General features: G+C 37.3%; 1 protein-coding gene across 1 annotated transcript; it reads left to right on the top strand.

The window, feature by feature from the left end:
* Positions 1–23,747, top strand: adamts15a (ADAM metallopeptidase with thrombospondin type 1 motif, 15a). The gene is made up of 8 exons (XM_058776547.1): positions 1–1,258; positions 11,270–11,402; positions 15,161–15,328; positions 16,774–17,060; positions 17,487–17,664; positions 17,835–18,010; positions 19,898–20,073; positions 20,542–23,747. Exons 1-8 carry the CDS (start codon positions 320–322, stop codon positions 21,359–21,361), a joined length of 2,877 nt encoding a protein of 958 aa, XP_058632530.1. The 5' UTR covers positions 1–319; the 3' UTR covers positions 21,362–23,747.
* The last annotated feature ends 3,203 nt before the right edge of the window (positions 23,748–26,950 follow it).

Raw genomic sequence — 26,950 nt, 5'->3', positions numbered from 1 at the left:
GCCACAAGTAGTTGCTGGCTTAACCTTAAAACAAAAGGCATACCCAATGAGCGCACTTGAGCACCTCCCCAAAATCTTCTGATTACAAGCACTGGATATTTACAAATGCCGCGCGAGCATAAAGGCGACAGATGAGCAGAGCCGCTTCAGTATACAGGTACAAGAAAGGCATGGATCACAGACCGGCGGATTTCACACTTTGTGGACGCGCAAAGGCAACATTTTAGTGCAACCGCATCCTGGAATATTCTTGCGTTCACATCTCGCTGTCTTTCTCATTTTGCGCTTTATAAATCAAACCGTTTTCTCGCGCACAAACATGTTTTTGTTATTAAGGTCAGTTCTTCTTGTTAACGTGTTCTATGCTCAATGGGAAATTGTGAATTCAATGCAGAGTCAGTTGTGCGTGCCCGTCAGACTGGATCATGTCAAGAACAATTTAGTCAGTGCTGAAGACAACACGTTGCCGCAAACAGTTGTATTCAAAATTAGTGCATTTGAACAAGATTTTGTACTCGAATTACAGACTGACTCCAGCTTCATTGCTCCAGCTTTCTCGACGCACACCGACGCAACTGCTCAAAATTTCGCGCACAGTGAAGATCTGAGCCGGTGTTTTTATGCCGGTGAGGTCAATTCTGATCCCTATTCCTATGCAGCGCTCAGCTTGTGCAAGGGGCTACAGGGCGCATTCGGTTACGATGGCTGGGAATATTTCATCAAGCCAGCTTTGAACGACACCGACTGGGACGATGTGCATGCGCATCTCATCAGCCGCAGATCTAACGCCAATCTGAGTGGAAACTCCACTTCAAGATGCGGCGTGGACAGCGGTGTGACCCAAACCGTTGCACAGTCTTTGGCGAAGTTTAAGCACCTAAAGGAACAACACAAGACTAACGTCACTATGTCAGTTCTGAAAAACCGCTCGAAGAGATTTGTCTCCATTCCGCGTTATGTAGAGACATTAGTGGTGGCGGATGAATCCATGGCCAAATTCCACGGTGACGACCTCAAGCATTACGTGCTGACCTTAATGTCAGTGGCAGCTAAGCTTTACAAACACCCCACCATTCTTAACTCTATCAACATCGTGGTTGTCAAGTTTATGGTGATTAACGAGGAAGAGAAAGGACCCAAGGTTTCCGGGAACGCGGCGATGACCCTGCGTAATTTCTGCACCTGGCAGAAGAAACTGAACAAAAACAGCGACAAGCATGCGGAGTATTGGGATACGGCCATCCTATTCACAAAACAGGTAATGTGTAATGCGTCTTTCGACAATAGGGGGCAGTATGAGAATCAACGAATCCTAGAATGATCCGGCTAATGTATCTTGTGGTAATTATATCAAGATGGCAGGCAACATGAAACAAAACTGAACACCACACAGTCTGCTGCCATTTACTTACCCGATAATCAAACCAATTTAAACATAATTTATGATGACACTGTAATCACAGCTTTTAAGTCCAATGGTGAACTGCATAAGCATAAATATGGTGTTTTGATTGTGTTGTTTGTAAAACAAAAAAGCACATGCTTCAATGTGCTTTTACTCTAACCTAAAAGTGTTTATCCGAGCACTGGTACATAAAGCGTGGTTAAACTCTGAAATATGTTTTGTATCTTACAGAGTAATGGGCAGGCTGCAACAAGAGTGGCCTCTCCAGTTAACCTGCAGTTGCCACGGGCTTCCCATCATGTTTATTAGTGTTGTTAAGGTCATGGGTCAGGCCTGCCTTTGAGCTATTGCCCTGTATCAGCACTGCGAGTAGGAATGTGTGCTCTGAATCAGCAAAGATACAACTCACGTATGCAGAATACTTAGCAGAGTGCTAAAACATTTTGCTTATTGATCTCATTGAACTTTTGGAGTGTTATTTTTAATTGATAGTGTTTTAAGCAGGATTATCCATTATAAAGTTTTGAGATTGGATGTAGAACATCCCTAAACTGGCTAAAAAGTGCAATCAACATTTTCACAAGATCAGTTGTAGAGTAATGTGAAGTTTTGGCAGGTTTGAGAAGATTCTTTTCAGGGTAAACAGAAATAGTGTGATCATTTGGAGGTAAAGGAATAGTTCTGAAGCCATATGATTGATTAATTGATTGATTTTGAATATAGTGCACTAGTTATATGGACCACTTTAATAATCTTCTTCTTTTTTTTTTTTTAAATAGGCTCATTGAACAAACAACCATTATTCCTTTTTACACATTATGATTATTGGGGAAAATTATGAATTAATAAAGACTTATTTTCACACGGTTCCTTTCACAATATGAGTGACCTCAAAACACTTTTACCATAGCGCATGATTTGTAAACTAAAACATTTGACATTTGCATCACATGACCAGTTCCATATGACTTTTCTGATGTAGTAAACTTGCTCGGTGACCCACCTGGTACAGCCAGATTCATGTTCATCTGTTTAGAAAACTGAACACACTTTTAGCAGCACTCAGTGGACTTTGAAACACTTTGAAAGTGTTGCAAAACATACAAGAAGCAATGCAATATTATTTTGCAGAGAAATCACTGGCACAGTTTTAAATTAAACTAAACCATACACTATTTTGAAATGACTGACTGGCTTTACTGGTCACCAAAATTGTATAAAATTCTGTTTATTAGTTTTGGTAGCATCAACTTCCTTCAACTTGACATCTTCCTGCCCTTGTTTAACCTCACCGCAGAATAAATGCTGCGTTGTTTCAATTTATTTTGGTACTGTTATTAGCTGGTTGTCAGTGACATTGACCAGGGCAATATTAAGGAATGGCTGCACAAAGCTTAGCATTCAGTCCTCAGATTATGATTTTACTCACACATAAACCCCTGCTTTGAACCGATTCACCCGTGAACTCGTTTTATGCTGTCAACTGTTTTTGAGGAACACTGTGAAATTATGTGTGAAAACATTTCCAGCTTCAAAAATGCCAGATGAGCGCAACCATTGTATCCTCTTGTAATCTGCTGCAGTTACACATGACCTGAGCTGGACATCCAGACTAGTCATGTCTGCCTAGTCTGGATGACAGCTGTAGTGAATCATTCTGAGGGGAGTAAATGTTTTATTGTTTCCTCTCCAAAGGGAACTTATGAAGCATTTTAGCAAGAGAGCACAGTTACTCCCTACATTCTTCCACTCATTATGTTCATTACTCCCTGTGGACAGAGAGAGATTGTCAGGTTTCTCCGTGGTCTTGGATGACTCAAGATGAGTTGGAGAGGGGCTAGACTTGTACATCTGCTAACCTATATAAAATTAAAGTTTCCAACCTGAGTATGGTGTGATTATGCAAGTCTGCATAAATAATACAGAGAGAAAATGAATGAAATTACACATATAAATTGATGGGCAAATGAATGAATGGATTGGATGGATGATGATTGGTTAGATGAATAAATGGATTGATAAGTAAACTGTATAGAACGTATACAATGAATGTATAGATATATTGTAGATATAAAAATGTAGATTCACATTGTTTACTCAGTTAATGCACTGCAACCTATTGTGTTAAATAGCTAAAATAGGAATATTAGCAAACATACATTTTTTTTGATGTGCTAGTTGCTGTTTTCCATTCAGTTAAAATAAATGGGGACAGCTTTAAAGATTAGAAAAAGAAAAAGAAAAGTTGTTATACACCTTCTAAAAGACTTCATGAGAGAGAGAAGTACTGATTTGTGAGCGAAACATTCTTTTGAGTCAGATCTTATCAATAAATCAGTTGATCAGGTTCACAAAGCAAGTTTTTAATAATGTGATCACAAATCAGATTAATCCAGTTCTTGACTTCATGAGGACTAACATTTTGGACTGGCCCTCTCATTCAACTTTTGTGTAACTTCAGATGACTTGAAATAAATTGCACTTTATGGTTCTTTTGCATCCTTGTTGAAGTTTTTAAAGTGCCTTGTACTTTAATGGAAAAGTGTTACCAGTACATTTTTAGATTTTTCTTCTTTTGTGTTCAACTGAAGAAAAAAGTCAAATGGGTATGGAAGAGCATGAGGGTGAGTAAATGATGACAGAACTATTTCTTTAAGCTGTTTATGTCAGCAAGGCCAGTGTATACAAAAGAGGTAAAGGGAGTTTCAAACAGGACTATGGGAGATATGGGAAGTGTCCAGTTTCGTGGGGAGCTTCCCCTAACCACAGTCCCAGCTGCGAGCGATCTGACTCTTCTTTACCCCTCTTTCTCCTCCTACCCCCTTTCAGTCTGTTTCCCATTACTAGTATTTAATGAGGGAGAGGCTGAGGGTGGTGAAGAGAGGGAAAAGCATGAAAGATAGAGAGAGAAAACCTATGTGCCTGCTGTGTCCAGGCCCACCTGCTGCAGAGCTCCAATCCCAGCTGCAGCCTGAGAGTAAAACAGCATATCTTTCCATTCAGGTTGTTCAGTAATTACCTAATTTTCTGTCAAATTATGTAGTGGCATCAAAACCAGCAATGGATTATTGTGCATATTTTTAATCGTCAATTAAATATTATGGCAGCAAATATGCTTTTTAATAAGTGCATTTGTTGCAAGAAACAAGAAAAGTCTCAAAATGAGTCACTGCTGGCCAGTCATGCAAAAATGCAACAGTACATGTTTAATAAAAACCAGAGCAAGAATTGTAACTAGGCCACTGTTTCAAGAGAGAGGCCAGAGTCATGCTATGGCAACATGAAATGTTACCATTACAAAAGTGACACAAGATAAATTTACAAAGCTCTACATGCAACTGCAGCACAAGAAATACAGTTCACAGTGTACATGTGTAATAGCATTAAGTTCATAGTATCAAAAATTCATGAACCAGCTTCAAAGAATCAAATGAACAACCGTTGTTAGCCGCCAAGAAAATGTTGCTTCCTTTGGCGTTGAACAAGCTGATGTAATTTAATCTACTTTGTATCGTAAAATTTGCTTTTTGTGTACATTCGATTGAGGGCTTATGTTTGGACAGTCGTTTTTTGGCAAAAGCAGATAACTCCACATTTAATGTTTTAGAGTTAAAAAAAAACTCTCGTTGTTTAATCTTTGTAATCTCCTCAGATGACAATGTAGATGCCTGACAAAGGTTGTTGTTTTTGTCATCATAGACTGTATGGATGTGATTACACGCAATACACGGAGAGCAACTGCGCGCGACTGATCAGTCCTACACAGCCGCCTCGCCGTCGCGAGAGTTTTTTTGGCACACGTCAGCATGACATCAGAGCAAGGCGGATGTAACTCGGACACTTTTCTAACCGGCATGCATCTCGCGGTGATCACCGGTGATCGGTTCTGCGCAGATTTTGCTCATCTCAAACAAGCCTAATGTGTTTAGGGTTCAGATCGCGCTATATGTGGAGAATAATGCACGGCAATCAGCTCATTTTTATTTTGAATGTGGCGTTTATCGGTTTTTGCAAATTAACTCTTCATACTCACTGGGATGTACTGGCCATCGGGAGTACCGGGACATTCCCGGTGGGCCGGTCGAGTAGTGGGCCGATCGCCGAAGCGAAGGAACTCCCCCATATTAGGCGCTTTTTTTAAATTACAGCGCATGCGAAACTGCAAAAAGCAAATACTACAAAAGTGTGATATACTACTGTCTCCCGCACAGCACTGAAGAACGTGCGGCGCTTCCGACACAATGTAAAGTGATAAACAGCGCTTGATCCATTCAGATGTGACACAAAATTGTGTTATACAGTCGTGTGATATGAGAACATTAAAGGTTCTGTATGGATGCTGGCTGAAAACAGCCATGACTATGTAAATTGGAAAACGCCAATACATAATTATTTGTCAGTTCAGCACCATAGTCATTTAACTTGCAGTTATTAACAACGATAAGCCTATCGTGTTTTTTGGCTTTATATTTATTATAAATGTTAGCCTACTGTTGTTACTTATTTTAAATATTCGGGAATTTGTTCTTGTAGTTTACGTTTAGTTTTTAGTTTTTTATTACAAATTCCATAGTTTGTATTATTTATTTTAAAAACCATATGCTTATGAGGACCATGGTTTTACTTGTTGTGACCACCATCTTACTAATACTAGTCAGTTCAACTAACTAACTAATTAACTAACTCTAGCCCTCTCTGTTCTAACTATTCTTTAAAAAAAAAAAAAAGTGTCCCTTTTAGACTGGCACACTATTCATTTACTAACTGCTTGTTTTCTTTAAAAAAAAAAAAAACACCTAGCTTCTCTAATCTTTTTGCATTCTATTTTTTCTTTATTATACAAAAGCTAAAAAGTCCTCTAACACTAACTTGCTCTATTCCTTTTCTATTCTATCTGATTTATTTTTATTTATTATATAATTTTTTAAAAACCTGCTACATTTAATGCTTTAAGCTAAATGAGACTTGCATATCATTGCTCTTTTGTTGCTTTCATTGTCCTCATTTGTAAGTCGCTTTGGATAAAATGTATGACTAAATGTAAATGTAATGTAAACTCTGGATTCTATGATCTATATTTAATTTCATTAGGGCAAAGTATAATTTAACAGAATAGCTTTAAATGTTTAGTTCTAATTAATGTTAATTCAAGTAACATGTTAATTCAATTAGAGCCCGATTAAAGATAAATAGTGTCTTATATAAATTAGGTGTTAACTATTTACAAATGTTAAAGTTCTTAAAGGGCTAGTTCACCCAAAAATTAAAATGGTCATTTATTCACCATCATGTCATTCCAAATTTCAAGAAATCTCTATACAGTATACAAACAGTAGAATACAGTAGAAATCAAGGGTAACCAAAGGCAAAAATGCATTAAGTTCATTATTAAGAATTCAGTAATATCTATCATTATTTGTTTCTGTCCTGTTTTATTTATTCATTTATTTACTCCAATTTAAGGCCCTATAACCCAGCAAAACATTCATGAGGAACTCGTGGGCTGGATGGGCCGAATTTTAACCCCAGTCCAGCCCTGTTCCATGTAGAGCATTACTGGTATTTTATAATGAATCCTTGTGTTATGTAATTTAGGTAATTGGGAACAGCAAGCCAGCTGAAAAGTTTGACTCAGCTGTTCATCACAGAGACAGAAAGGCGCATCTGCAGTTTATTTGCATTTTCTAAATACAGCCATTATCAAAGGCATTTGTTCTCTATCTGAGGCACTAATAAATAATGAAGGATTTGAGATGATAGCCTATGAATTATCCTTCAAGAGTCAAGCATTTACAGCACTTCACTTTTTAAAAAATAAAAATATAGGACCCCCAACAACATCTGTCTATCGCAGACACAACAACAAGTCTATAGCATTTATTTGCAAAATACTGTAAATCACTGCTAGTTCCAACTAAAGTTACCGTCATCAAATCACATTTGCACAATCTGCCTTCTCAATATGTTCCTTGGCTGGCAAACTAAAAGTAACCAACAGCCTTGGGCTACATACTGTAGGCCCATCTCCTATTTTTATATACAACATATTTGGTTTGAAAATGATCACTAGCTTGGGGCTTGTTGACTGTCATGCGAGCTTGTTTTTTTGCAGTTTATGTGGTTCTGAAGTTTGTCACATGGTACAATTCAAAAGAAACTTTTTCATTGCGCTTGTTGGAACAGCATAAAATAACAAGATTGCAAAAACTAAATGCCTCAAAAATGGTTGCAATCATTAGAAGAAACATCTGATTTTTTTAATACTGAAGAACTACAATGTAAATTGCTATGCGGCCTGTATTTAATTATGTGCTTGTTTGCACAGACACTCTGCTGGAAGTGTACATCTACCCGGGTGGCCAACCATATAACCACTACCGCCCCACAGGGGTATTGTTAGATAGTTTATCAGAGAAAGTACAACAACAATATGGATAGAAAGTGCGAAGGAAGGCAAGAGTTATTGAGAGAGGGGGAAAGAGAGAAATGCACATATGGAACAGTTTGGATTTTATAAAGGCATAATGAAAGTCGTATGTTTGCAATGTTGGATGCCAATTGGGTCAGTGCTGCTTGTGGAGAGTATGGGCTAGTTTCCCCCCCTGTTTTGCAGAGGATAAAGATATGTCTTGCCAAACATGGAGACTGGATAAAAAACAATGGATAGATAAGTTAACTGAAATGACTTGGAAGTCTGCTCTCATTGCTTATCTAACATTATCGGTGCACAGGACCATTAGCTAAACCAGAACCTGAAATGGTCTGATTCAGTTTCCTCCACCTGGCACCGGCAGATGGCTAGAATCCAAAAGACCCATACCATAGGGGGAGGAGGAGGAGGGATAAGTGCAGAAAATTGTAAAATGAATTCACTGGGTACAATGGAGTAATAAATTGATCAGATAACATCTTAAATAGCTGTTAAAAAAATATTACATAGAAAAAAAGAAAAACCGTCAATCGCATCTGATTTTTTTCTTCATATTCCATCCAACAGTGCATCACATTTTAAATCCCGGTCACACAAGCACAAGTTTGCGAGGACAGGGTCCGGGTCTACAGTGTTTCTTATTTCTAATCAAATGTTTTATATGATCCCACTAAACAAAACATGTGAAGAAAATCATGTTATTTCATTGTTGTTTTCATCTGAGTTTAGAAAACTTCCAAATTCTAATAATAAATTAAACTATTATTCTCACAGCTGAACTGCTGATGATGTAAGAATAAGATGCAGAGTTTAGGCCAAAAAGGAACTGTTCATGAATTGTCCATAAATGTTTGTAATAGTTTCTGTATAGTAGTCTAGAAGTTTAGAAGTTGTTGGACTACATATGACCAAAGTAACAACCTAAACACCATAGCTGTGAACAACCACAATGGATCATGTTCTTTAGTAATCCAATCAGCAAACCGCCTGCTTCCAGATTTGTTTGTGTACGTTTGTAATGAGTACTAATGTAAAGTTAAAATCTCTTGTGCTTTAAGCAGCTGGTGTTAAGGCAGTGGTGACTAGAGTTATTTAGAAAGAGAGCTCACACCTTTCCTGTTACATGCATTTGTGGGAAGAGATCATGTTGCCTTCATTTAATAAAAGCCTACATTTTGAAAATTTGGCAACATTGCTGTATTTTCTTCCTGTGAGTGTAGAGTTAGGTCTCAGAGTGAGTCATATTTTGTCTAACTAAACTAAACTGAATTTACTGGTGGATTACTTTTTTTACAGACTTGTGTTTGTTTAATTAACTATTTATTTTGTCTTGGGAAAAAAATATTGCTGCAATTGTTATCTGCACAAAATTATGTCTTAAGAATACACTCCCAACCAATATGTTGATATGCTGACTACAGGGAAGCATTTAGACGTGGTGAATGTCAAGGCATCCATCATCAGAAGGTCAAAAAAGACTAGGGAGACTTTATGATTAGCCCCATGATGATTCTTGGGAGTTAGCAGCTGGATTCACATGACATTAAGAAAGGCAGAGATATTGTGAGAACTAGGTCAAATTAAAAGAGAGAGAGAGAGAGAGAGAGATGTAAAATATAAGAATACCAGATGAAACACTGTGTCCTTGTAGGTGTGGATGTGTACTAAAAAACTTTTTGATGGTTATGTATGAGTAACATGTCATACTAGCCGTGTTTCCATCCAAAGTTGCGAGTTTATTACTTATGCGCAAATTTGGAATATCGCATAAAACGTTTGCGAACGAGCAACGTTTCCATCCAACGAGTCAAAGAGAACAAAATCGTCACTTCCTGGTAAACTGGCACTAAATAGCCTATAGAAAACTAGGAAAGCTACTGAATATAATAATTTTCATATACGAAAAATGAATTGCGCCTCAGAGCGAGCAGACAAACACAATAAATACTGTCTTTGCTTTTGGAGGTGAATGCTGCTGTTTGGGAACACAGTCGTGTAAGACAATTATACAGACATCTTTGATGACAGACTTTCCTCAGGCATTTCCGAACGACCATAACAACATTTCAGATGCTGTGGAACGAGATTAGTCCGCTGCTAGTCAAGTTATCCCGTCTCATAGCGCAAAGTCACATGACTTTTTTGATGCGCTTGGTGGAATTAATTCGCAAAATTCATTTCCATGTCCCATTATTCGCATTAACCCTTTTTCGCACAAGTCAAAAACCACCTCAAGCGTGCGTAAAAACCTTTTTGCAAATTAAGGGATCACTCATTTCTCATGCGATGTGCATTAAAACAGGGTGATGGAAACCCAGCTACTGACTTGGAGCTTCATCCTAGACATCGTTATTTATGTGGTCAAAGATGTTTGAGCCTTTGGGCTTCTGAGAGCATACTGTTGAATAACAGGAGTTGAACCGTCTCTCCTAAATGTGGTGAAGCTTCTGTTCCCTTTAAGTTTGTTGTGACCAGAGAGAAACTCTACTTTTAATGGTTACGAGCACAGTCAATGTTAGTCCTTTTTTGGGATTTGGTATAGGGTGTTGCACCATGGGACAAGGTTGACCAGAAAACCTGCTATTATGATGTTGATTCAGTAAGGCTCAACAGATATTTTGAGCAAATCCATTTTAAATTGTGGTAACACAATATAGGTCAGTCGGAAATTCTTTTGGACTGAGATACTGCATTTTATACCAATAGAAATTAGAGCTATTTTGGGCATGTGAAATATTTCCATGTCAATTAAAAGCACATTCTTCTAGCCGCCTATTTCCTATTTTTCACTCACTGTTTCTCAGTCAGTGCTAGTGTAATTCTTCAGTTAAGTTTACTGGCATATCTGTGTTGTCCATTTATAATAATTATTATTATTAATATATAACTTTACACCAGGATTTATATGCCAGTGATTGAAACAATACAACATTGGTTGATTTGCCCAGCAGCATCACCAATTTAAATAATGCTAAATATTCAGCTGTTAATTTGATCTAAATATTTTAGTTTTAGATATGCACAGAAGGCTAAATGTTTATAAAAACGTTAAGAATTTAAATTACACTTGCCTTTTTATGGGTTAAATTACAATTATAAAACCAATCCTGTTAACACTTTAGATTAGGGAACACATTCACTATTAACTAGAGTTTTCGCTCAAATTCCTAATTTGCTAATTAATTGTAGTAGTTAAGTTTAGGTATTGGGTCGAGTTAAGGGATCTAGAATATGGTCATGCAGAATAAGGTACTAATATGTGCCTACTAAGTACTAATAAACTGCCAATATGCTATTAATATGCATGCTAATAAGCTACTAGTTAATAGTGAGAATTGTTCCTTAAAATAAATTGTTACACAAATCCCCATCTAGAATGTTACAAATTTAGAAAACAATGATGACCACAATTTGTTTATGTTCTACGGATCTAGGATCTGTGTGGAGCCTCAACATGTGACACACTGGGTATGGCAGATGTTGGCACCATGTGTGATCCCAAGAGAAGTTGTTCTGTGATTGAAGATGATGGGTTGCCATCTGCCTTCACTACTGCCCATGAGCTTGGTAAGTGTAAACAGATGTATAAAGCACAACTGTAGGGTTCTGGCAGTTAAAATCACATTCATTTTCTCCATTGAGAAATAGATTTTTAATGACAAAATGTAAACCTTTCAAGAGAGACCTACTGTACAGTACCATGAGCTACAAGATTGTTAAACAATGATGTATGCTTCCGTAGAAGCCACAAGTCAGCAAGACTTCAATTTAAAAAACTATAGTAAATAGTTAATCTTCTGTTAAAAAAATTCCATTACCCATAATTCCTGTCTATTTTCATGGGGTCAAGATTTGACTGACTAGCAGTATGCCCCTGTTCTTAAAATATCTTAATATCTTGTAATAAACTTAAAGGGGTCATGAACTGCCTTTGTTTTTTATTTTGTACTGTTCTCTGAGGTCCACTTATAATTTTATCAAGATTTTTACATCAAAAAACATCATCATTTAGAAGTAATAGATTTTCTGTCCTGTTTTTAACCCCCCTCATCGGAACGCTGTGTTTGAATAGGCATGGCAGATTGTAGACTCGTAAGTAAACACCCACTGCTATGATTGGCTAACACATTCCTCATAGATGGATGCTGCTGTGATTTAGGTAATAAACGCATAAATACTCAGTACATATCAAACGATCTGTAATAACAGACAAAGCAATAGTGACCATGTAATGAAAACAGTTATGCCAAGTTCACACTGCACGATTTTCAAAGTCATCGGATCACTGTTGTTTTCACACTGCATGACTATCTGGGGTAGCATTCAGTCGCTGCTGTGTTCACATTGCACGTTGGATTGGCGACTGGAGGTAACACACTGCATGAGTTTACAATAGGAAGAATTGCCGACAACTCTGTCTGGTCCGCAAACTACAGCCAAATGCACACCAGAAGTGATAAGGTAATAACGCAAGATCACGCTGATATTATGGTCTAAGTCCTCCCCAAACACACAATAATTAACAAAGATGACTTGTTAACAAACATACTTCTGCTGGGAAATTTTTATATACACAAATCTAATTAGTAGCCTACTTGAAAGTGAAACCAAGGTTTTGTGCATTTTATAATGAGTTTATTTCTAGCCTCTAAAAGCCCTCAAAGTGATGAAAAATAAAAATGCAATAAACCTTTTGTCCTTAATAGAAGAATATTATTTAAAGGAAAAACCCTAGCCCCTTCTTCATTTTCATGTTGCCTACCTGTTCTGTATATTCAAAGTCTCTTTAAGACAAGTCATGTCACTCAGCGGCCATCTTTGAAACGCCTCTCGGGCATCCAAGTGCAGCTCCTATCTCTTTGAATGGGGAAACATCAAATTCTCCAAAACTGTTCACTAAGCTTACAATTAAATTTCATATTTGAAATCACCAAAGAAATCTGACGACAACTGTATCATAAATGTTGTTTCTTTTGCTCAAATAGCGTTATAAAAAGCTTATTTTTCAGGCTAGATCAACCAGTGTGCATGCGAAGTTCTAAGCGCACGTCTCAAAACCCTGACTGTTTCTATAGCAACCGGGACTTCTAACGGCAGCTGCAGTGACGTGTTGACTTTACCGATTAGTGATTGGCTCTTTCATTCAGAAGGCGGGGCTTCCTGCGATTGAGCGGCCATATTCAGCGTTGCATTTTTCCCCATTCAAAACTATACGAGTGACATGTCTTGGGTATTCTATAGTCTTTGGTAAATTCTAATGCTAAAATGTAGGTACGTTGTTTGTAAATGGCTAATCGCTTTGTCAAAAAAAAAAAAAAAAAGTCCACCCCAAACTTCCCGCTGCCCTGTATCTTGCTCTCTCATTGGCTGTAGGTCATTGCCAATGTATTTTTTCAGTCAGAACTCATTCACACAGCATGATTTTGAATCACCGACAGCTCCAGATATTTAGCATACCGAATATTTTGTGGGCGTCGCCGACGCATCGGCGATTCCCTCAGATTGCCTCTTTGATCATTCACACTGCATGATTGTCACTTGCGTGAACGAGCACCGATTTGCCTCCGATTTCGGGCATTTGTCGGCGATTTATCAAAACCTGTCGGCGAGTGAAAAATCGGGCTATAATCGTGCAGTGTGAACTTGGCATTACTCACGCTTGTGTGGTGTGATCGGATCCAATATAATCAGCACATCATCGTCTTTCAGTCTTTCTGAAAATCCCATGTTGAATCATGCCTTGTTTGTAAATGAATCCACAGTAAAATTAAGTAAACAAAGGGCCAAGTTCTTAATGACATGGTCTAGAACTTAATTAAAAATACAGAGTTCTGGCATGAAACTCTAGATGCTGCAGTCCGATAGGTCTAAGTCAATCTGACCTAATGACATCATCACATGGCACAGCTGATTGGTTCTCTCCTGTATAGGTAGCCAATGAGCTTGCTGCTCAACATTCAAATACTGTATATGACTAGTGCTTGCTGTAGCAGTTTGTAGCCTTCTTCAGAAACCCTCCATCTTCCCCAGCTCCACCTGCATAGATCTGCTACGAGGTTATTCATGTACTATATGGGGTTATTTCATGTATGTTATATTTGCAGCAGCAGTATTTCTTACATGCACACAGCAGCATGTTGTGGATGTATTTCAGCAGCAGCAGCAGCATAGCAGATCTATTCTGCCAAGACCAAATACATTAACATTGTCACGTACATTACCATGCCAATCCCTCCGAGAGTTGTCATGACAGAAATAAAGTTAATCCACTCTTTCCTAATGTTGGGATCAGAAGGAAAGCAATGCAAAGACTGTTTCCACAACTTGGCACTGCACAGCGTCTTGTCTTCGGAGCCAACTTTAACGTTTGATTTCTATGTAGACCTGCGTTTGTCTCTCTCATTATTTATACTACATGCATGAATTGGTGGGCGGGGCTAAACAGGTAGTGATGTAGAACCTGTGTTGATCATCTTCTGCAGAGGCGGTGCTTATCCACACTATTACATCATAGAGTGGTACATTCCTCAACTTGTCCTTTTGGCAGACTGGCTTCAGTGTAAGCTGTTTTTAGACTAACGATAAAGTTTTGAGTTCTGAAACATACATGATTTTATATTGCAAATATAATTTTTTTTTTATGCCAAAAGTTCAAGGGTATTTTGGTTTCTCAGTTCATGACCTCTTTAAAATATTGATTTAGTACACTGCAGACAGAATATCACTGACTAACACTAACCACAGTTTCTACTAAACTTGCATTCATATTATCAATCCCAGCACAAGCATGATGCTCCAATAACAAGCCTATTGCATTGTCATTTATTATATTTGGAGGTGGTGAAATCTCCTAACTGAATGCTTGCCAACCCTACTCAAAATGTGGGTCTTGAACCAGTAATGACAGCATCCAAAATCTTTTGGAGGATCTCCACAACATTGGCCCAGAGATGCTGTTCATTCAGTTCAGATTAGCTCAGTGGAGCAGCTGAGGAAAGATAAGCTCTTGAAGTGGCTTGTTTCTCTGTATGAAACCTCATAGGCGGGTTTGCAAAAGTTTCCTCTCAAGGCCAGGGAGGAAATGTGGGGAGATGTTGGAGGTATTGTAGAAGTGACTCAGCATAGCTGTGGTCTGACTGCTGACAGGAAAATTGTATTGGAATGATTGGTGATTTAAAAGAAAATCTAAATTTACATTTGGATAATTTCTAGAGATGGTTCACTTAACATCAGTGTGAAGTGCTGACACACATTGCATTTTGTTTTTTGTATTTTTTTTCCCCTCTTGTGATCTCACTCCTTTCTCCTCTCCTTTACTGCTACAGGACATGTCTTCAATATGCCACACGATAATGTTAAGGTATGTGAGGAAGTGTTTGGCAAGCTGCAAGACAATCACATGATGTCTCCCACTCTGATCCGGATCAACCGCACCAGTCCCTGGTCACCATGCAGTGCTGCCATTATCACTGACTACCTGGACAGTGGACACGGTAATTAAAAGAAAGCGATACTGTGCATTTCCTATTGACCCACATTTAATCTGTTACATTTCAAGGGTCTGAGAGTGGTTTGCATGAATTTTGACAATATGTGAAAGCTCCAAATTAACTTTAAAGTGAAACGAACCCCCTTAAAGTAAACTGAAGTGGCCTGAATATGGTTTGCATAAAACATGAATTCTAAAAGCAACTCTATTTCCACTTTTGCATAATGCCAAATATGTTTGGCCTTTACAGGTAATCATACAATGGTAATGCCATGTGAAAGTGAAGAACAACAACACAGCAGTACTGAAATATAACACTATTTTTTGACACACGATTAATCTATGCTGAAATTTGCCTTTAAATATGTTTAGATCAAAGTGTAGTGTGTTTAGTTGAAAAGCATTTATTTTCTATTTTAAGTTCTAGAAAACAAAATAATGTGCAATAAGATTTTATTGATTGCATTAGTGTATATTGATGCAACATTTTAATGTGAGGTTTGGAGCAGCTTGGCTGTATGTTCTCTACTGTAAAATAATACATTGAATCAGCAATGATGCAATGAATGAGAGTAAATACATTTAGAATGTTTTACATATATTAATAAAATTCAAATAAATGCTGTTCTTTTGAAATTTATATTAAATGAAAGAATTCTGAAAAAATGGATCACAGTTTCAAGAAAAATATTACGCAGCATAGCTGTTTTTAACATTGATAATAAGAAGTGTTTCTTGAGCTTGACACTGAAGACTAAAGTAACTGCTGGTGAAAAATCATCTTTGATCACAGCAATGAATTACATTTTAAAATATATGAAAATATAAAGAGTTATTTTAAGTTGTAATAATATTTCACAGTTTTTACTGTATTTTGATAAAAAAATGCAGCCTTGGAGGGCATAAGAGACTACTTTCAAAAACAAACAAAACTGATCCAGTTTTGAATCGTAGTGTATATGAGCGTTCTCAGGGCTAGCAGAGCGATGGGTGAGTCTGGGTTTAACATCTCAGTGTTGGTGCTTTCTGAAAAGCTGTCTTCAAAGAAATAGACATCCCAAGGTCAGCCTACGTTACAGCTTGCAGATCAAAATTTTTGTTGAAACAGTGTGGCGACTGACGTAACTGTTTGACTGGAGTGTTTCTGTGAAGGTTTACAGTGGGGTCACTGGGGGATTCAGAACCCCTCTCAGGGCTGATATTTGCCCTCTGTAGATGAAGACATGTATATATATATGCACACACACACTTACATCTCTGATAAACAAAAATCTAAAGCAAATACTCTAGTCATCTAGTCAAACTTTAGTACGGCAATAAACCATACTTACTGTATTTTTTTTAAAGAATTACAGGTAAATTGAGTGTAAACAAAAGTCTCTAAATTGCTGTAAATACAATTTCATAAAACGGTGTGTAACATTCTCTTATTATTTGACATCTTTGCAGGCGATTGTCTGCTGGATCAACCTCAGAAACCGTTGGCTCTTCCAGATGTGCTCCCAGGTGCATCGTATGGTTTAGAGCGGCAGTGTGAGCTTGCCTTCGGTGCCGGCTCAAAGCCATGCCCGTTCATGCAGGCACCATGTCAGCGCTTGTGGTGCACAGGAAAGACCCGTGGGCAACTGGTGTGCCAGACAAGACACTTTCCATGGGCAGATGGAACCAGCTGCGGGGACGGTCAGCTCTGCATGAGGGGCACATGCATGGACAAACAGGAGATCACCAAAACTAAGGTACCTTCACACATCTACAGTATCCCAAATACTTGGATGGATGGATGGACACTAAATATACAAATGTCACTGCTGTTTTAATCATGCTCACTTGCAGAATTTAGAATTGTAGAAAAGAGGATTTAAACTTTTATTGAATGAACACACTGAACACATTTTAAAAGAACTCTCACTGCAGTGCGAAAGATGTCATGTGACCACAACAAAGATTTGACATACCGATGTCAGCCTGTTAAACGTACTGCACTTCACTTGTTACTTGGTTTATTTGCCCTGTTGCTTAGCGATCTTGCACATGATCCGTGAACGTGTTCTTGGTGGCCAAGTCATTTGGGATTTAGTAGTAAAATAGAGCTTGTTGTCAAAGGATGTTCAATGTTTAAAGGTCAAGTGACAACCCCCCTCTTCATGTTTCTTCTGTATTAGGTGGATGGCAGATGGGCTAAATGGGGACCGTTTGGTACCTGCTCCAGAACTTGTGGAGGTGGTGTGCAGCTGTCAAAGAGAGAGTGTGACAACCCAGTGCCAGTCAATGGCGGCAAATACTGCCAGGGAGTGAGGGTCAAATACCGGTCCTGCAACCTCTCCCCATGCCCTGACACAGGTTTAAATGTTTTCTATCTACACAAAATCAGCATTAGTGTAAACAAAAGTAAAGTAAACAAGCATAATTTTATTATTCATACTAAATTTATGCTTTTCCGTATTGCATATGGTATAAAATAAGAATTTCAAGAATGTGCGCCACTTATATGTGCCTCATTGTCACTTTAGGCAAGAGCTACCGTGAGGAGCAGTGTGAAGCTTACAATGGGTTTAGCCTGAACACTAACCGGCTCACCCCCTCTGTGGCGTGGGTGCCCAAATATTCTGGTGTTTCGGCTAAAGATACATGTAAGCTGATCTGCAGGGCAAATGGAACAGGCTACTTCCACGTTCTTGCACCTAAGGTGAGCAATTAACATGTTAAAAATCATCTTTCTCAAGAAAAAAATTAAGTTATGGTATTAAGGCATCAAAAATATATATAAAAAAATATTTTAATAACAATTTCATCAGTTCATGTAGTGGAAAATATGAGTTATAAAATAATAGGACCTATTTATTATAACTAGTATGGGTGGGCAATATGACCAAAATATTATGTCATGATATGAGTAATTTTATTTCATGGTAACGGTATATATCACAATATAGTTATTTTTGCTTTAAATAAGGTCTTTATGATATCAAAATTTTTGAGACCATAGAAATTTTACAATTCTTGTCACAAAAAAACTAGCCTAAATTAAAAAAGATGTTCTCTCTTTTGTTTTTTGATTAACATGAATGACAGACAGCAGGAATATTAGACTGCTGTCACTTTAAGAGCTTCCCGGATCTAATATACTGTTACACATGTGTTTTCTGTCTCAGCTGTTTGCTTCCACTTAAGACCTAAATTACTGTGTTTACAAGGATACTTGCAAAGACGGGCATTTTGACACATACAAATGTGTGTGTATTTAACCTTTCAAGGCCTATACGGTGGCAAAAATAACTCCGTTCAATACTCCCGCGCTCTATGAGCACCGTCTTCACGTGCGTGCCTCTCTGACAGTGCTCAGAAACAGTCTTTCAGTGTGCATATAGTGAATTTAGTTCTCTTTTGCTGCTGATTGCATTTTACTGGCTTAAAATCACTTGTTTTAAACCACAATGCTTAAAAGCGCGTACAAACAATAAGTTACCATGTGGCATAGCAACGTCAAATTTCTACCGGTTAATCGTGTCGGTTATAGTTTACTATATTAGTTAATACTACATATATAAACTAAGGTTCACATGAATTCTCTCACTAGAAATTACGAAGCTTGAGGACTTTATGGGGATGCGGGGAATATAACCTGTCAGTGAGTCTGGGAGTCTCACTAAACATAAAGTGACCTCAATACACCTTAACACCATAAAATACATTTGCAATAGTTTGGTACATGAAAGGCTGCTTGCAATATCAGAACAGTTATGAGTTATTAAACCTTCATCTAAGAATTTATTGAAAGGAAAAGTATTATTAAATTAAAACCATATATTACTATAGGCATGTAAGAGGAGAAAGGACTGGTGAGTATACCTGCTGTTTGGTGGCTGCCTTACACTTATGTCAGATTTCACTACAGGCAGAGTTGAGTGAGAGGAAAGATAAGAAGGTGAAAGGGCCTATCTTTGTGAGATACTGTTGTGCAGAGTGAAACTGTACAGACGCAACAGTTACGTCAAGGCTAGAGGTATGTTTATGAGACCGGGATTTGACACTGAAGAAACTATTCAGAGCTTGAACTCTTAAAGAGACAGAATGAACTCTCATCTGCTAAAGACATGTTTTGCCAAAAGGCAAAACAATAAAGAAATAATTAAACAATACCAAAGACTAGACTTTGCTTTAATTGAGTAAGCCCCATTACTAATTTGAAGGTGTAGCTCATCCAAAACAAATGAGCAACAGAATAGGGACAGAAATAGATTAATAGTAGACATGCTACACTCATTTGTTTCAATGCACCCCCAAACGTATTGTCATAGTTGGAAATCAGCCTGTTGTGCAAAGCTGCCCTAAAACTGAGCCATTAAAGGGATTTATCTAATGTACATTTTCAATTACAAATAAAAAAATAAATGTAATTTATTTTTAAATCATCAGTACACAAAACATTGTTTTGCAAAGAAAATAAATGGTTGTACAAGAATTGCACTTCAATTTTTTTTTACATTTTTTTTTTTTTGTCACCATAAAATGCTACAGTTATGCTTAGCACAAGATTGTTGGCATGTAAATAAATTTTCTCTGCTTTTTATAGGTTGTTGATGGTACACCATGTTCTCCTGACTCTTCATCAGTCTGTGTCCAAGGCAAATGCATCAAGGCAGGCTGTGATGGAAAACTGGGATCCAACAAGAAGTTTGACAAGTGTGGTGTCTGTGGAGGAGATAATAAGAACTGCAAGAAGGTCTCAGGCCTTTTCACCAAGCCAATGTGAGTGAAGTTGGGTCACACAAATAATCTTAAAATAATTCATGCATTGATTATTAACCTCATGTCTTGGTAAGCCTGGGTATCAGTACAGATTTCCTGATTTGACTTGATTCTGATTGAATTTGATTATTTACGGTATTTTATTTATTTATTTTTTTGGTTATGATGTCCTTTATACTTATATATCTAAAATATACAGGTAAGTGTTTGAGAATTATTTTAATTCACTAAATAATTGGTTCACGAATTGAACTACACTGCCTTTCTGTATGTTTTTGTTTCACTAAAAAGAACTGGTTCATGAGAGTCATTTTTTGTGAATCAGACATTTCTTGCCATTATTTTTGGATATGCCGTCACAAACTCACATTCTTAGTATTTCTTTTTGGATTGGTCAACTGACGTACTAAGAAAGAAAAGAAAATCCCAAAATCATTCTAATACTTCTTCTGACCTTTCTCTTTTCAGGCATGGTTACAATTTTGTGGTCATGCTTCCTGTGGGAGCCTCTAACGTCGACATCAGGCAGCGTGGCTACAAGGGCATCGTGAGTGATGACAACTATCTTGCCGTCAAGAACAGCCAGGGCAAGTACCTGCTGAATGGAAACTATGTGGTTTCCGCCATGGAGAAGGATATTCTTGTGAAAGGGAGTCTGCTCCGCTACAGTGGAACAGTTGGCTCCTCAGAAACTCTTCAGGCTGTGAAGCCTCTAGGAGAAGCTCTGGTTATTGAAGTGCTATCTGTAGGCCAGATGACACCTCCACGTATCCGCTATTCTTTCTACTTGCCACGGGAGAGCAAAGAGGCCAAGGTGCAAAAGAAAGAAGAAAAGGCACGTGCTGAAAACAGTGTTCTTAGGGAAGAGGGCGGAATCAGTAAAGGTGGAAAAGAGGCAGATCTTCTTAAGGACACAATCTCACCATCGTATGTCAAAGATATTGCACCAAAACCAGGAAAGTGGGTGGCAGCTGGGTGGGACGTGTGCTCGGTTACTTGCGGTAATGGGCTCCAGAGGAGGATGGTGCAGTGTCTCGGGGGAGATGGTGGGCCTGGAATGGACTGTGAGCCTGCCCAAAAGCCCAGTGCTATTCAGGCATGTGGAGACCCTTGCCCCATGTGGGAGGTGGGCGACTGGTCCCCCTGCTCCAAGACCTGTGGGAAGGGCTTCAAACGACGCCTGATTCGCTGCGTTACAAATGTGGGAAAGCTGCTTCCCAGGGAGAAGTGTGCAGACAAAAAGAAGCCACAGGAGCTGGACTTCTGTTCATTAGCCCCTTGTAAATAATCCATCCTTCCATTTAATATTTCTGTACATGGAACTTCTATTTTGTCAAATTGCATATTCAGCAGAGAAAAGTACAAAGAAAAAAGACTATATGTTCTGGTTCAAAGTTTATGTTTTGTCATCTGCCTGACAATGGGGAAAAATGGACAGCTGTGGAAAAACATGACTGATAAAAGACAGACATCTGAGGTTGTGAGATAAAAAGGCTTGAACACAAATGCAAATAGTACTCTACCTCTAATTCCAACCAATCCATCACCTGTAAATTATCCAGATGAGACCAAATTCAAAATCATGCCTGATGTCATTAAAATTTATAGGTATTTATAAGTAACGGGTACATGTACATTTTTGTATGTTTGAATATATACGATATAAATGTATTAACAGCACCTAAAACATAAAAGTATTGAAGTATGTTCTGCATTTAAAACAAGATTTTCTTTAATTCTTTATATATATATATATTTTTTTATATTTGAAATATATTTGTATAGTTGTTATAATCGAACCCCACCTCTACTCTAAAGCTAACCACTTCTCAATGCAAAATACAACAGGCAATTTTATAGACTTTTTGTTGTTAATTTTACTGTAATGTTAAATTAAGTGAAAAAGCATGACAAAGAACATATTAATTTAATTAATTAAATGCAGTAAAATCAATGTATTCAATATTCCATAAATCTAAAAGGATTTTTCAACATTTGTATGCCTATAAATCATTTATATGTAAAATGTTTACATTTTAGATGCTGTTAATATATCAATAATGTACATGTCTATGCAAGCATAAGAAAATGTATGTGATAGAACCACACTACACGAATACCTGTGATTACTAATGAGAACACATTGGACATTGCTATCTAAGTCCAAAACAACAGTGTAATTATTAAGCCTAAACTGCACAAATCCATTGCTTTTAACTGAATAGATGATTTTTTATTTTTTCCTGCAGACATCAGTGTAAACATCTCTATTTGTGTTAGCAATTGCTGTTTGAAATGGCTATTAATGAATGTGTGCGGTGGAGGCCAAACTAAATACCGATATAGTCCATCTGGGTTAACAGAAACATTCCACAGGGTATATAATAAACTAGCTCACAAATGCCCTTGTACTGCATGAAACTGGCTGCAATCTACCCTTTGATACCCTCTTTTCTTCAAAACTCAGAGCTGTGGAGAAAATTAACTGGAGAGTGATTCATTATTAACCAAAAATTAAGATCCAAGAATGAGACTGGAGTATTTGTAATGGAGATTAAAAATTTGGTTTACTGATTAACTAGTTTTTTTCATTTTCTTCGCATTGCTTAAGGACTGAGAGGAAGCACAGGCTACATTTCTATCAGCACATTTTCTGTGTCAACAAACAGGCCTAAATATTAGCATTTTTTTCACAAATAGAGCAAGGAAGCCGGTTCCCAATGCTTTACGTCATGCAAATAAATGAAGTCATCTGTGTAGTAAATAGTAATGTAACTGGAAGTTTTATAACAACTTACCACATGGCCTTTAATGCAATGCAGCGATCCACCTTTACCACTGCAATATGACATGCAGTAACTCAGAGGGGCCATTTTGACAAAGTACAGATCATGGAAATGTTTAAGTCTTCGTCGATGTATTAGCTCACCAAAACAAAAACAGCAAGGAGAAACCTTTATGTACACAAGGCCTGTTTTATATCAGTACGTGTGAGTTAGCATGTTAGCAGTCTGTCTCTAAACTCTTTTTGCATGTCCATTCATCTCCTTAAAGTCACTGTTATTTAGCTCAGCAGACCTATTTTTTTTTCTTTTCTGGCCAGCATATTTCCTGCTTTCAGCCATGTTCTGTACTGCCAAACACATTCACTCCTCATCCAGCTTTCAACCAGAACCCTTTTTTAATTTGTTGTAATGCTGTTTATCTCCTCTCCTCTACCTACCACTGAGCCAGAGGCGCAGCTGCTATAATCATGCCCTGTCTGGTACAGTTGCCATTTTAAGTTATTATTTACTATTACAATTAATTTTAAGAACTGGTGGCTGGTGGCACAAGGTTGTACAGTGTCGTGCCCTGTGCTTTGATGGCAAGTCATTCTTTGTACACAGTAAGTGAAAATCCCTGTAATACGCTAACACGTTACGTTGATGATCAATGTTCTTCAGAGTGACCATATCGTCCATCTAAAAGATGGTTTCTGTATTACTTTAATGCATATTTTTCTTTTGCGCTTTTGTACAGCAAAAGATTTCAATGTGCTGCATGGGCTTGTATACCATGTATACATCCATCTGGCTGTGCACAAACAAGTCATGTAAATACCTATTATGTCTTGTTATACATAATTTTTTTTTTCTTGTCATGCTTCAAGGTATTTATTCCAAATAAAACATGTAGAAATATTTTGTAGCCCTTATTTTTTTGTATTAATAATTGTCTCAAAAGTCGTGTTTAACTCAATTGCTAACTTAGCTTGACAATAAGGATGTCTGCATGCAGGAATAAAAAAATTAAAAAAAATAAATATTTTCAAACTCCCGAGACAATGAAAGGAGAGAAAGATGGAAAAAAGAGGTAATATTTCAAGCTGTTGAATGTAACAGCTGCACACTTGCCGTCTAGGGCCTTTTAAGGCAGTTTGACCTCGATCGGATGAGTATATAACTTGGAGAGTGATATCATGGCTGTGCATTGTGGGTAGTGAGACAGACTAGTGCTATTACATCAAGCAGAAAGCATTGTTCTGTCAGGGGCCAAAACAGTCTGATTTCAGCTGACCTACATAAGGACCAGCATGGACTACAAAACAAAACAAAAAGAGGATTTACCCTCTTCTTCCTTACTCCAAGTTTTACCTTATTTTACCTTTGTTGAATCCTGATATGAAACACTGTTTGAAGTCCTCTCTTGAAATATGCTGGCATCTCTTTGAATGCTCTGCTCATCTTCTAACACCAGGTTTTGTTTTTTACAATTTGTGGGGAAGGGCGTCACTGTTTGTCAATATTCCAACCACCCTCTTTTGCTCTCTGATGTTACGTATCATTAACAGACAAGAAAAGGAAATATAGCCTTCATAGTACAACACTGTCTTAATATCCTGTCTGAAACCACTGACCCATAAACCTTTGTCCATAAACCATTCTTTGGGGATCTCATATTCACCCACATGTTGGATGGACAGGCGAGCAGAAAAGTAGTTGGGGAAAATTCTCTTTGGAAGTTATGGAAGAAATTCCTATTTCTACAGGAGGAACTGATGTTTTCCAAATGACAGCCATGATAAAAACCACAACCAAAATGAACTGGCGAGGACATACGTACATCAACAAATCTGCCTGATTAAATGAATGACTTGATCATTTAACAAATGCTTTTATCGAAAGTAGCTTACGAATTAGAAGAATTTAAAACCAGCAATTTACAGGAGCTGATAATATTAGCAGAACCACAATACAAAGTTTCCATAAAAGAGTAGACCATAAAGAAGCAGACAGAAAGGAGGTGCTAAAGAAAGTGTAATTGATAGGAAGTGCTCTTGTTTATGGTTGTGGAAGTATTTTGTTCATGGAAGAAAGGTGTCTTCAGCTATTTCTTAAAGGTTGTGATGGTCTGAGAAGATAAGCAAAGCAGGCTTTCTCTTGTTATTTTGCAAAAGACCAGTAAAATAGTCTTCTGTTAATGTGTCCCGATACATTTTGTTTATAAAGCTCTGAAATCAAATTTTGTCCAATTACAACAAGCTAAATGCCAAATTGTTTTCTCAGCCAGGTCCCATATGGTGAGTCATACTGCTGCATGAGGTGAGAGTGCTTAAGTGTAGGAACCCATTTCACTGTTATGTAGAGTCACTGCAGCTGCTTGCACCACATTCACTGTACAAACTATATGCTTTTATCTACAAAAACTACCAGCTATTATTAATCCAGTAGTCTTGCTGCAGGAAAAAGACAGTAAGAACAATTCTTGCATAACTCTCAATTAAATGGACAAGGAAAAAAATAGAACTTCAAGTTTACAACATCAGTTTTACAAGAGTCTAATGACATTGCAGAAGGGTTGTCATTGAACATCAGATCTATGATAGATCCATGATATACACTGGCATTGGAGTAACAGTGGAGGGATGACATAATACTTTGGTTTTTAATCCAGACGTTTTAGTTGTATGAGGTACTTTGGGGAAAAGTTGAGAAAAGTAAAAATAAATAAAGATAAAAAATAAATAAATAAATAAATAATAATATTCCAACCTCCAAGAGCAAAAGAAATTAGAAAAAAAAGAGAAATACCTGAAAACAGACCTCAATATGGAAACCATCTAAAAAGTTTACACTGGATAAAGAATTTGAGAAAACACAAGACTATATATAACATGCTAATCAGATTAAACAAGACACAGGTGCTACTAATTACAACAGAAAACATGAAACACAAGAAACAGGAAGGCTAGGCAGAGGAAACGTAATAGCACTTCAAAATACGAGTCCCTCTAAAAAACCCACACTGTAAAAAAAAAAGAAAAAAAAAAGTTGACCCAACTCAAAAAAATAAAGCAACCCATCACAGTCAACTTGTTAAGTTAACTCAACTAGCAACTTAAAAACTTTAGTTCATCTAATGAAATGTCAGTCTACTGAGTGTTAAAAGATCTATCAGAGCAACCAAAGACTTTTAAGCATTTAGCAATGCTAATCCTTTTTAACAATCCTCTTTGTTTTAGATTTTTGTTTATCTTCAAAGACTTCTACGTAATATGGGTAGTATTTGCCTCTTCGAACTAAAGGCAAAAACATTTATGCTGATAGACAAGCTGCAATGAGATGCACATATACAGTAACTCAGCACACGATTCTCAACCATGGTGAGGAACAACATTTTAAATCAGTAAAAATATGAACTCTGATCCACATGACAGCTGACTGACAGTGACAACAGCAGCAGCAGCATAAATTAAGCCAGTAAAATTTAAAACAATGATAATATTTTAATAATAATCAACATAAAATGTTTTCAAGCTGCAATGCATGCTGGGAACTTGTGCAGTATTGTTCAGCGTAAAATTGTTTGTTCAGATGACTCAATCTGAAAAGTTGGGAGAACATTTGGATATGTTGTGAACAAATACTTGAGTATCCAAGTAAGGTAAACAAAACAACTTTTGCTAGCGACATGTTTAGAGTATTTTTGTTCAGTTCACACAAAAAATTAAACTGACTTCTACTAAAAAAATCTTTGTTCAGGCTACTTTTTTAACATTAGTTGGAACTTTTTCGACAGTTGGATTTTTTACAGTGCAGACACAATGACCCCTGGTCCCAGTGAAAAAGAAAAGAAAAAAAAAGAAAGAAAAAAAAAACCTACAAGCAAATACTACATACATACTGTAGGTAATGATTTTACGTACAATTACATCTAATGACTAAACTACAATAAACCCAATCCCAAAACTGTAGTTATGAATTGCTTATATTGTCTGAATTCAGTCAGATTTGCCTGTCACTGTATGTTTTAAATGGGTTCAGAATGCTATAACTGGCAAAAATAGTCAGTATTACACAGCACTGTGCCACTAATGCTTTCAGTGTGAATATGG

Source organism: Onychostoma macrolepis, chromosome 05, assembly GCF_012432095.1.
Source record: "Onychostoma macrolepis isolate SWU-2019 chromosome 05, ASM1243209v1, whole genome shotgun sequence".
Classification (NCBI taxonomy): domain Eukaryota; kingdom Metazoa; phylum Chordata; class Actinopteri; order Cypriniformes; family Cyprinidae; genus Onychostoma; species Onychostoma macrolepis.
This window is presented reverse-complemented; position numbering and strand designations above follow the sequence as displayed.

Coding starts and splice junctions, on each gene's coding strand:
- adamts15a (XM_058776547.1), top strand. CDS start 320: ATGTTTTTGTTATTAAGGTCAGTTCTTCTTGTTAACGTGTTCTATGCT. Junction 17,061..17,486: donor AGGAGATCACCAAAACTAAG/GTACCTTCACAC, acceptor CTTCTGTATTAG/GTGGATGGCAGATGGGCTAA. Junction 20,074..20,541: donor GGCCTTTTCACCAAGCCAAT/GTGAGTGAAGTT, acceptor TTCTCTTTTCAG/GCATGGTTACAATTTTGTGG.